This window comes from Strongylocentrotus purpuratus, unplaced genomic scaffold (assembly GCF_000002235.5).
Source record: "Strongylocentrotus purpuratus isolate Spur 01 unplaced genomic scaffold, Spur_5.0 spur5_scaffold_14, whole genome shotgun sequence".
NCBI classification, from domain to species: domain Eukaryota; kingdom Metazoa; phylum Echinodermata; class Echinoidea; order Camarodonta; family Strongylocentrotidae; genus Strongylocentrotus; species Strongylocentrotus purpuratus.
The window spans coordinates 23,548,198-23,560,992 of record NW_022145599.1 but is presented as its reverse complement, the minus strand read 5'-3'; the positions used below and the strand labels follow the sequence as shown (position 1 = coordinate 23,560,992).

The 12,795-nt window shown below is 35.5% G+C and overlaps 1 protein-coding gene across 2 annotated transcripts in view; it reads right to left on the bottom strand.

Annotated features, from left to right (window-relative positions):
- Positions 1 to 34: 34 nt before the first annotated feature.
- Positions 35 to 12,795, bottom strand: part of LOC578511 (SEC14-like protein 1) — a 54,075-nt gene continuing 41,314 nt past the window's right edge. For both annotated transcript variants that reach the window (XM_030984509.1, XM_778675.5), the window contains 6 exons: positions 11,454 to 11,524; positions 10,473 to 10,779; positions 8,920 to 9,057; positions 8,163 to 8,411; positions 7,360 to 7,517; positions 35 to 6,992 (listed from right to left, as the gene is read on the bottom strand). In XM_030984509.1, the coding sequence (XP_030840369.1) occupies positions 6,872 to 6,992; positions 7,360 to 7,517; positions 8,163 to 8,411; positions 8,920 to 9,057; positions 10,473 to 10,779; positions 11,454 to 11,524 (1,044 nt within the window). In that variant the 3' untranslated portion in view covers positions 35 to 6,871. The remainder of the gene's footprint in view (positions 6,993 to 7,359; positions 7,518 to 8,162; positions 8,412 to 8,919; positions 9,058 to 10,472; positions 10,780 to 11,453; positions 11,525 to 12,795) is intronic.

Sequence of the window (12,795 nt, the reverse complement as noted above, 5' to 3'; positions counted from 1 at the left end):
GTTTGTGGGCACAAAATACAATGTAGATATTGAGTAAGTCATACCTTTTTATTCATGTCATAATGACTATTTTCACACTATTCATTTCTACATGTATTTCAAAGCTTTACACATTGGTATAATTCACATCATAATAATGGACCGACATGTACATTGTCTTTTTATATACCCGGTATATCTTCAAACGGTGTACAAAAACATACAGGATATACAATATATATATATATATATATCATTTGTGTTTTTTTTATTGCTCAGCCTCCCGTTTCAGTAATAAAACAAGAACACCTAAACATACTACATTATCATAAGTGAATTCAAAAGAAAGTAACGGACATATAAATAGATAATCATTCACTACATTTCTATTTAACACTTTACAATACCAAACCTTGGTAATGTTCAGCTTAGTGCAGGTAGCTGCATGTATATAGTTATAAAAGAAATGCAAAGAACCATCTCATTTAAGTTTAATTCACAAGTACATTGTCATAGCAAGCAGATAGAATTGTTTGCTTGTTTTCTTCCTTGCCTGTATTAGATGAATTTCGCTTCTAAAATGAGAAGTTATCTTATTTATTTAGTCAAAAACCAAAATTGATTACTTCATGAAAGAATTGTAACTATAAATAACTTTCACATTTTACGAGTTCCTATGTTGGTGTGAAGTTGCAGAAGAATGCTATAGTCAGCTGGGTGGAGTTTCTGTTTAAACTTCTCATTCTTGTCATCACAAAAACTTACACTACATGCACGTACAATGGTGCAAGGTAGAGTACAATATATTATATATTTTGGCATACATATCACAATTGCCTTTTTAGCAGTGATTAAATCATACATACATTTATCAATGTAAGAAAATATGAAGATCAGCTATAACACAGGGAGTAAGACCCTAAAATTCAAATCTTACAACCCCATGTAAGACCACAAGTTAAATCCAGAAATATTTTCTTCTACCATGTACTACATAATTTAATCGTGATAGTGTTAAGCCTAGAGAAAAGTCAATTGGAAGCAACTACAGGAGACCCTAGGGCATAATCCCAGTCAGGCCCAACCCGGGCCCTCAACTCTAACCCTGATCCTACCCGTAACTCCAATCCTGCCCGTCACTCCAAACCTGATCATTGGTTAGGACTTTCCCCCCAATCATAACCACAATACAATGTGTGGGGTATTCTGCAGTTAAGCCAACAAAATATACATGTATGGTTTTGGGCCCAGGGATGAAATTTGTGATTAAAAAAAGTATATATCTTGCACAATCATGAAATCATCATGGCTCCATTTTCAGATGGGTTTTTAGTTGGCCTATCAAAAACTTTAAAACCACCTATAAACATGTCAACTCATATACAGTATACAGTACTTTATCTTGATTCTACAGTAAAAGCTACAATAAATTATTGCTTTCATATAACGTCTACAGTCAAATTTGTCCACAAAATTAGCTGTCACACTGCTTCACACTTGTCAGAGCAAAACAAAAGAGCGTGAATAGAAAACACGACCAACTACCGGTACACACTGATTTCAAGGACTTGATGAGAAGATATTCATCTTCAATCCAGGCTTTTCTGCTGATTCAGATACCCAACCCTGCCAATGGACCAAACATGCAGTCATTTGTACGAAACGCTTCAATGTACTAGCTTAATTTCCTTATTTTCATTCGCTCATTACTCTTCCACATTTATTACCAATACGTTACGTTAGATACCATTTATTTGTGATCATGAATAAAAAAGGGTTTGGTTTGATTTCTGAAGAATGTTGTTTTCCATCCTTTATACCAGAACATAAGATTACCTTCAATTATCCACTTTGTTTTGCAATTTTTGTACCAGCATGCTTCTCTCATGCCATCCAAAACATTTAGAAATGTAATTTAAATCAGACCTTAAAATAATAAATTGCCATAAAAAAAATCCTCTAGGAGTTTAAACCGCTTTTCAACAGCTATTCTGAGCAATGACACAACTATGAGAACAATTGGTATTATAAATTTGTATGAACGAAAGACAATCTTTCTCCTCAAATATTCCTCCATGCTAAAAACAGTATATATATTACAGTCAGCATTACTTAACCAATGATACCACAAACGAGCATGTTGCAACATAAGACACATAGTAGGTTAAATATGCATAAAATAATTTCATCACATTTTTCAATGTCAAATCACACACAGAATTGCTGATCTACAGTTGTATACATAATTATATAACATAGGTCCTATATATTGACTTTTTGTTATATGACGGTGCTTTGTGACCTGCACTATAAATTAAAAGTGACATCATATTACAATGTAGAATTTAACAATTATACATGACAACACAGGCAGAAGGACGGTAGAGTCTGTACAAACCTGTAGTCAATGTAATACTCTACTGCCTTTCTACTTTAAAGATTTAAAGGCCCATGTACTATTTATTAATTTATTAACATGAAAAATCAATCAGTTGAAAAGATGCGGAAAGCAAGAATACATGGGTGGGAAACTGGTACAAAACCCCTATGAAATTACTTGTATCTATGGCTATTAGGGTTATTCATTAATGATGATGATGATGATGGATATTAATATAGTGCACATATCCACCGCGCAAGGTGATCAAGGCGCTCCAACAATACTCCGGCTCTGCTAGCCTACCAATTTTGGTGCTCACAGCATTGAAGTAATTCCTTTCTACCGGTACCCATTTAACACCTGGGTGGTGAATGACCTTTATAATCATTAATACATCAATTTACATGTCTAAATACAGTGAAAACAGCATGAATATGTGATGGAGATTACAGTCAAATCCTATGCTTCAAACAACATTAATATAATGTCATGCTATTATTCATATCATCATAAAAATAACATAATAACAATAAAAACAGAATATTGATAGCCATACAAGTACCCTTATAGTATTGTTAATACCGGTACTAAAAATTTAAAAAAAGAAAAGTTTTATTCACAAAAATATTATTTCTAGGACCAATCTAAACTTTAGTTTACCAAATGACAAGAATGAATATATAAATAAGGTTGTAAGAAACATTCATAAACGATTTAATAAAAGGAAATTATTTAGCATGTTGATGTCTTCAGTGAATAGACAAATGCCTCTGAAAAGCTCCAAGCTCTGATAAACAAGTACATTTTAAAATGTTGTAGAGTACATGTTTGTGTGTGGGTATATTACATGTATACGATTAAAAAAATAAAAAAAAAATTCTTGCACGCTTACCCTTAAATAATGTGGAATGTCACTTGCAATTGTGATATCAAAATTACACATTTTTGAAGAAAAGTTTGAGACCTTTTTTCCTTTAACACCTACCTGCATTCACTTGCCCATAGTATAATACTTTGACAAGCGTATGCATACGGTATACTGTATTCATGGCCATATTGAGGCAATGTCAAATCAATCATTTGAATAAATTAGATAGTTCTTACAAAAGCAAAGTTGTGATTGGTCCAAAGCTCGTCATGTGATATCGAGCAAGGATCCTAATTAGCATGTTTCACTCCAGGTCAATTTTCAATGTTATATTGACGACCCGGTTAAACAAGTATATTTTTGCTTCATCCCTTATCCTTATATTTTATCCTTATACCTCATCCTGCGCAGTGTGCGCACACCAGCGTGTACCCATGGTTTGCATTGTCATAGCCGCACACATTTTACAATGCAAGCCTAGTGGCTTGAGAAAGAAAACAAGGCATGAGATCACAATTACCATCAATTTAGTATGACAAATCAAGGCTATCTAATATAACAAATATTGACTGGATGGAATGTAAAATATATTTTTAGTCTGCAAGGGATAATTTTCCCTCAGCGCTGGGTGCTTCATTAAAACTATAACCCCTGGGGAAAATATCACTCCCTACAGCGGTCCAAAATATATTAGATTACACACCCTACCTGTCAATATCTTTAGCATAGGTCAAAATTTTAGTATAAAATAGATCTAGCCCCCCCCCCCCCCCCCCTAGCTACACTACCCCATCAACATTTATTCTCTGCCAAATTCATGTTGACGTTTACTGTATCATTTTATGAGAACTTTTTACGATGAAATACAAATAATGCCAAGAGTCCAATAGTTTCCAAATCATTTAGAATGTTCACTTCAAGATCCCTAGAAGAGGACATCTTAATTTGGAAATTTTCAGCAGTTCACCACTCTTTTAATTAAGCTCAATTCTTACAGCTTAAACAAATGCAATATATAGAAAATTGGTTTGATAAAAATTCTACATCATCAATTCAATCCATTCTCATGATGATCATTAATACAAAACCTGGTCTAAAGCAAACAAATAAAAACCAATATCTAACATTAAAAAACACATCAAATATGCAATTATTATTAGACAAAAATAGTCTAATATAATTCTATGTCACTCAATATACCTATGAAAAATGATATTATATAAAAATATAGAATTTACAAAATAATGCTCTATCACCTCAGGATACCCTTTTTATTGTGCTTCGCTCTCAATTTATTTTCAAACCCTAACTTGTCAATAAAGCAATCATTCAAGAGCAGTAGGACACTACAAGCATTGATTGAAAACATGCTGCTTAGAACTTGTGCCTTGCTGCATGTGAAGATGCAAAAAACATCCACTATTAACTTTCTTTGAATTTCAGGATCTTAAACTAAATATTGTTACGTTTACCATCAAAGGTATGAATGAAGAGTACAATCACTGCTAAACTGATATACCACCTGTTAGGAGCCAGAAGGATGTGAACTCATATATACTTCAACACAGAGTTTAATCCATTCTGGTTCTGAACAGATGATGTGTCAAGTTGTCAATGTGAGCAAAATATCTGAACCAATGAATTTAAATGCTAAGATCTTAACAAGAATGCAGTAATGAGATGTAAGAGGTGATAATGGCGATTGGGGGGGGGGGGGGGGCGCTATTAAATACAGGTGTAGCCTAACATTGAGGCATGTTCCGAAAGGGAATAAAGTCAGCTCTTCTTCTGTTGAAGCTTAGAATCCCAAGTGGAGTGAATTTGTCTCAGATTCTCTAGTCTCTACTGCTTTACAGAGAATGATAATTTGTTAAACGGAGCAGTCACATGTCATGGTCATGCATTCCAGTTATAAATGACCATTATCACATACACAGAGGATACATAGAAAATAATCAACTAACCATTCAGTATCAAAATAAATACATATTGTGTGCAAGGTTAAGAAGGAAATACCCTGTTCATGTTATCAATTACACATGTACATCTAGCGCTGCTTTGGAAAATTTTGCAGTGGAAACGGATCAAGCCCTTTTTTGGCATAATATTAGCAACAAGACCTTTACCTCAAGTAAACCAAGTTATAAGGACGAGTCTAAAACGAGTTCAAAGATACACACACAGCCCTGGCAGTGCATTGGGCATATAAGCACTCACTGCACAAAACCTACACTTTGCTGTGAATAGTCCTCTTAATCCTGATCAAGAATAGCTGCTCCATTCATTTGGATATGAGGTAGTCACAAATTGATTTGGAACTTTAATCACATTTTACTTGCAAAATATTTGAAAATCCTTTTGCAAGCAGATATTAGCAACCAGATATGACATCTATGCAATTAATGTCATTTTGCTTTGTTTCAGTGTACACCCTGTACATCAAAGCTAGCATGCAATGCAATGTAAATACATATTTTGATCCACAGTTCATCCATCAGACAAAATTGCTGAACAATAAAATTGGAAAATATCCTAGTTTCACTTCCAATATCAGATTTACTTTTTGTATACATGTTTACATTTATGCATGCTGACTTGTTGGATGTGTTTTGCAAAAGAGGGAAGCATAACAGTGTTTTGCATAATCTTCTTATTTTTAATGTTTGAAGCAATCATTCAAAAGCACTGAACCATCAGCGCATGCTGATCTTCTATCCAGCATCCCAGCATCCATCATAAATGTGGAGAAAAGTGGGCAATCATAAATGAGAATTAGGTACTTCGTACCATAGTAATATCAATGTCAGCCTGGTTACAGGAACAGTAGTAGTAACCTGGGGTATAACATCACACTACTTTGTCTCTCAAAGGACGAAGGTGACAAGCAACAATCGACTGTGAATGCCCTACAAAGTACAAGGGGTAAGGTTTTGTAAAGTGGAGTTTAGACTGATGGATATACTACGATGCAGTCAACTTGGTAGTACTTCTTGAATTTGGGTGGACATTTATGATCCATTTAAGTACTTAACGAGACATAATATTCACACTCTTGTACATATATGGGTAAGGAGTATTAGGAAGGGTGTTATTAGATAGGAACATAATATTAAAGATTCAGTCATTGATTGTAAATTGACCTTGATACACATGTCCCAGTCATGCTTTTATGATTTGGGTTTGTGACTGTGCTGTATAACATACATGTAGCAACTACATGACCCACAATAGATGCATTTGATAAGAAATATTGCCTAAAGGCCTGAACTATCTACTGGTTATTGACCAACTATAATGAAACTATCATCAGGGTTAGATAGAACAGACACCGTAGTTGTTTTTTTCTTTCAACTCAATGGCTAGGAATCATTACATCCTATAAGCATGGACAAACCTATCAGGTGAGTCTGAATAATGTCACTGGATTCAGAGTCAAACACTCGGGTCATCTGCCCCAGAAACACTTCCTGGACGAGGGGGCTAGCAAGCAGGCAGGGACAGCAGTCTTCTGGATGGGCAGAGCTTGATATAATAAATAGACAAGTTGGGCGGAGCTTGACTGGAAGGGTAGAGCTTGATATAATAAATAGACAAGTTGGGCGGAGCTTGGCTTGGCACTAAAAGCGGGCATCCTGCTGGTCTAGTCACCTTGAGATGGTAGTGTGAGAGCTTGCGTGGGATCGGTCGCTGGCTCTACTCGACGTCGTACTGATGCTCAATGATGAGAAACCACTATGGCATGACTGTAAACTGGTCATCGAGCCCCTGAGAATAAGAATTAGGGTAAAAAAATGCAGGTTTTACACATCATAATGGAATCAAACTTTAGGCCTCACATAAATAAGGGGGTCAAAAATTTGGGTCTTAAATGACATATAAGGTTCATTAAGACCCTGAGAAGAGAAAAAAGATAATAATGACTAATAATAAATTATGCATTACTGAAAGTTGTTGAAGTTTTTCCACAAGTTAACTTCAATTAATGTTATGCCCAAGAAAAAGAAATTGTCCTAAAACACTAAATTAGGGGACTTTTGGCCTTAGAGAAAAAATTGGGTAGCTTATGGTCTCCCCCCCCCCCCCCCATCATACATAGAGAGAAAGTAATATGACTGAGCAGAGAGAGACATACCTGAAATCTTCAGATGCTAGTACTTCATAGTAGAACATGATCTTAGACTTGTGATGATGATGGACAGCCTTCTGTGCCGGGGTGGGTAAAGTTGATGAGATGTTATAATGCCTCCATTGTAACACATACCATCCTGCTACCTGACACACATGGGAACCCTGCCATCAAATGAAAATAAGAAATTCATTTCATGTTAATAATACTTCTTCACTTAGTTACAGAACTGTCAGAGAAAGGTGTCATTGGGCACTCTATGAATCAGTGGACTAAATCTGCCATGCACATACATCCTTCATACATCATAGTGCTAAACTGAACAAGACACCTTTAGCCAATCATCTCTCATGTATCAACACCTCTCTATCAATGAAATCAACCCTGTATACAATGGTTGTCACAATGTAAGGCAAGACAATGCTAACTTATAAGATATTGAGGGCAACTAGCATTTACAAAGTATACATAAAATATGAAGACATATCAAAACCATTGGCTCTTCAAAGAACATATGCCATTGGGTGCTTTTTAAATCACATATGTCATTTGCCCTCTGAAAATCTGTTTGTATTAAGCCAAAAACAAGACACACAACTCTGTCTAATAAACAGTTGCGACTGATTCAAATCAATCATAACTTGATACGAATCGCAACTATCTACTAAAGAGAATGGAGCTTGTAATTTTGAGACTGATTGGAGATCTAATAATCATTCTGGATCAAAACAACTCTTTATAAGACATGACCTAATGTAGGTCTAGTATATGCCACACCCACTTGCCTCCCTCCCTCCATCCACACCTACCTGTATGCTTTCTCCAGCCTTACAGACCAGAGCAGACTCCACCACCTTGTAGTCTATGCCACACTGCATGGACTTGTCAATAACCACCGTGTTAGCTACTATTCCAGCCGGGGTTGACACGGGGTTGGTCACTTCTTTGTGGATGGTCAACGGCCGACGGGAGACCATGACAGAGAAGACCACATCACCTCGTAGGACGTCAAAGTCCCAGGTCAGGACCTGCTGTGCGTCCTTGACATGGACTAGGACCTGGTTTAGGACCAAGAGAGAAGATCAGATGTGTGCCTAAGATTGCAAAGCAAGCTTTGCCTACATTTGTAGATATCTGGCTCCCTCTTACATTTACAATAAATAAACACTAATCTAAAGAACATTCATCAACAACAAAACAGTTATATCAGTATTCATTAGGCCTATAGCCTACCATGAAAATATGTACCATGTGAGCTCAATGTAAAGGAACTGTTTAAAACAAGCTAAAGTATGTCTACTAAGATTAGAGATCAGTCTCCGAAAGTAAATGCAAATTTACAGCTTTTTTATGTGTAAAAAACTTGATAGGCAGTCATGAAATCCTTTCTTAGTGATCAATGCAAATATGTCTTGGGACAAGCACAATGACTAAAACTACAATCAAATATGAACAACCTGTTCATGATAGCCAATTCTAATGTTACCCTGCCCCTTAGCATGTTTTAAAGGCAAGTTTGTACACTAAAATGTTCACATATGACTAACATGGTACAAGATCCCATACCTCATGTGGAATGCCTTTCTGCAGGAGAGCAGACTTGTAGACTGTCTCAGCACACAGTGTTGGCTCTCCTATTGTGAACAGATCATCAGTGGATCGATAGCATGCCTTAGGGATGATGCCTCCCTCTGGTATATCACACTGTCAAAGCAATGATTCAAAAAAGTGAAGCTTTGGGAAAGAGATTCTGTGCAGATGTCATGTTGGACATTAAGTGCTTCCTATCATTCAAAATTTAAAATGACATGACACAACCTGAACCTTTATGACCAGAATTAAAAACGGAGGTTCATCTGTATCATGGGTTAACCCTATCTAGCCTGGGGGGGGGGGGGGGGGCTTTAGAAGCCTCCCCCCTCGACATTTTTCGCGACAATTTTTTTAACGCAAGAAAATCTTGCACTGAAATTTTGTGACTTTTTTCTTTTGAGTCTTGCGCATCTTTTGAAAGAAATTTTTCGAAAATCGGACCTCCCATTACAAAGTCACGTGTCCTTTTTTGTCTTTGCATGTCAGCCCGAAAATCGCTCATTTTTGTGATTTGTGTACAAGACATATGGAAATCTCATTTTTCAAATAAAGAGATAAAACATTGGGTATTTGGTCTTGTTTATAGTTAGGTGTTTATTTTGGGGTCAAAATAGTTGAATTATAGTTGGAAATGAGATAAAACAACAAAAACAAAGAAATACATAAGAAATTATCAAAACAATAGATAACATGAGGAATAACCTGGCTCTTCCAATTTTTTAGGCTGTATTATTATCCCAAATTGTCTTAATAATATATGTAGTATAAATTAATGTTTAAATATGAAGAATATATGATTTATGGATAAAAATGTGAATATTATTACCATATTTGCACTAATTACCATAAATACATGTATGCAAATGAGTGAATTTTTTCAAAAAATTGAAATTACCATAGTATTCTATACACTTCACTTGACATGCATGCAAAATTGTGCGGCGATAGGTCGTTTCACGGTCTAGATCATGGGGGGGGCCTTAGAAGCCCCCCCCCCCCCCCCCAGGCTATGCAGTTTCAAAATAGCCCAGGCTATATAGGGTTAAACCCCAATTAATAGAGAACACATACAATGTCCATGTATGGCCTCAGGTCCAATTAATGCTCATATTTAAGTATGTTTAACACATGCATGATTAAAATTATGTTAAGAGCATAGTCTAGAACCATTTAAGAGCATTTAAACAATGGTTCACACCAAGCTTAAATAATGATTAAGACCATGGCTTTTTACACAAACTTCCTTTGTGAATTTTGGCCTATATTTGCTAATATATCGCCTATTAAATCAACACTAACCCTAAATGTATGGGTTTACGAAAAAGGCATGATGAAAGATAAGTTAATAATATGAAAGGGTTCTTTTCTGTCAAAATGAATTAAGCTACTGTGATGCATTAGAAGACATTAATGCTCTTTTAAAATAATTTCTTGGGGGCTCCTTTTTACATTGATGCCCTTAGAAAATTTCATAAGATAAAAAAGGAAAACAACACAAATTAATTTTTTTCATTTTCCTGACTTACATAGCAATCACCACATATGAAGTCAGGCACATACTGTGGAGTTATGTGATCGGTCAGCCCACCACTCTCCATATAGTTCTTCCCACCGTAAATCAAGAACTTCTGTCTTGTGTTTTCATCAATGAAGGGTGAGACCAGTGTCCAGATGACTGGGAAGACACGTGGCGCCCTCACAATGAGTAGCTTGCCCATCACCTCTGGGTAATTAGCCTCAACGACCTCTATCATACGCAGGAGGGCCTTGATGCCTGGCCGCCATAGATGGCGCATGCTCAAACCCTCACAGTCTACAATACATGTCCAAGAGCTGTAATCAAAACCAGAATTTATTTTCCAAATGAGTGGGAAAAAATGTATGATTTTGAAAAACTAATTTTCACAATACACAATTCCTTCTGCGTAAAAAAAGTCTATCTATACAATTTATGACAATAGACCAATAAGTAGCAAATCATTCAAAGTACATGTAATACAACACTAAAAAATAAGATTATCCAATAGTTCATTATTCAAAAAGTAAATATCTAAAATAATGGAAAATAGAAAAGATGACTGTATTTTGATTTCTTACCTCTGTCCTGCATATTTTAAGAATTGGTCAAATAAATATTGATAACACCAATCCTATCTACATCAGATAAGGATATATCAAGTATTCACTCACTCACTCTCAAGTGGTGCCTTACATGTATATTTGTTATGGAATGCTCTTCCTCACAGAAATTCTGATAGTTTGGAGTGTGAGGGACAATATGAAATACAGGGCTGTAAAACCAAAACACCTTTAGTGAAATGAAACATTCCAAGATTTTGTTACCACAAGGGTGTTAACTCGTATACTTTAATGCAGAATTAACGGCCTTCTGGCTATAAATAAACAAGCGTGCAGCGTGAAACTAGACCAATCCAGATTTTTTTCAAAAGTTTGTGGTTTTACCAAATATTTCACTCTTCCAAAGCTGCAGATGAAGAAGACCTTACCTTATGGGACGTCCTGTCTGCTTCGTAGCTTGCTCTGTTCTCCTGATACCTTCTTCATTAATTGATAACACCTGGTACAACAAATCAAACAGCATCATCTGGTTACTAATATGAAGGCTTTAATAGATCATGTACATGTAATATTAAATGAAACTGAATTTTTGCAAGTTATATATCAACTTGCTGACTTCTCAAAAGAACACAGCCAAAAAGCTGTCTTTAAAAAAAAACAAGGGAAACGCTCTCGGCGGTCTCGCTTGCATAACGCAATTCAATATGATAAACCAGAACGTCAATGAGGTAGCGCTCATCCGCATCTCGCAACAACAAATATCGTAAATTTTATGTGGTACACTTTTGAACTGGTCAAAAAATGAAAATTTGATGCCCTGGAAGAGACATAATTTCATTTCATTTGCATAAAGTACCATAAATAATCAATGGAGCAAAATCTCAAAATTCTGTGGAGAAGTTTAGTTTATCAGATAAGGTAGACCAAATCAAAATTGGTCAACAAATGAGGGAGAAGAAGCAATTTTTTGTTATTTTTTGAATAAATTTGCATAAATTACCATAATTAATTAATGGAGAACAATTTCAAAATTCTGTGTAGAAGTTTAGTGTACTAAAGTTAGCTCTACGATATAAAGCAAACCAAATCAAAATCAGTCGAAATATGAAGGAGAAGAAGCATTTTTTGTGATTCTTAAATTATTTTTGGAATAAATTTGCATAAATTACCATAATTAATCAATGGAGCAAAATCTCAAAATTCTGTGAAGAAGTTTAGTATTCCAAATTTAGCTCTACTTGATAAGGCAAACCAAATCAAAATCGGTCAAGAAATGAGGGAGAAGAAGCAATTTTGAAAATCTTGTGGTTGATGCCACAACAAAGTCTAAGTTTGTTGACCTTAAATAACCTTTGACCTTAACTTAGTGACCTGAAATTCTACTCACATGATTGGGGAGACTTGATAACCCTATAGTCCAAGTTTCATTGACTAAGAACTTATACTTTCAAAATTATATCAAAAATTCAAAAACTTAACCTTAGGTTAAGTTTTCGATGATGATGCTACAACATAGTCCAAGTCTGTTGACCTGAAAATGACCTTAGACCTTGACTTTGTGATCTAAAATTCTACTCACATGATAGGGGATACTTGATTACCCCATAGTCAAAGTTTCATTGACTAAGAACTTATATTTTAACAATTATATCAAAAATTCAAAAACTTAAGCCTCCGCCGCCGCCGTCGCCGTCACCGGAAAAGCGGCGCCTATGTCTCGCTTTTTGCTACGCATGCGAGACAAAAATCACTGATCTGACTATTTGTTTA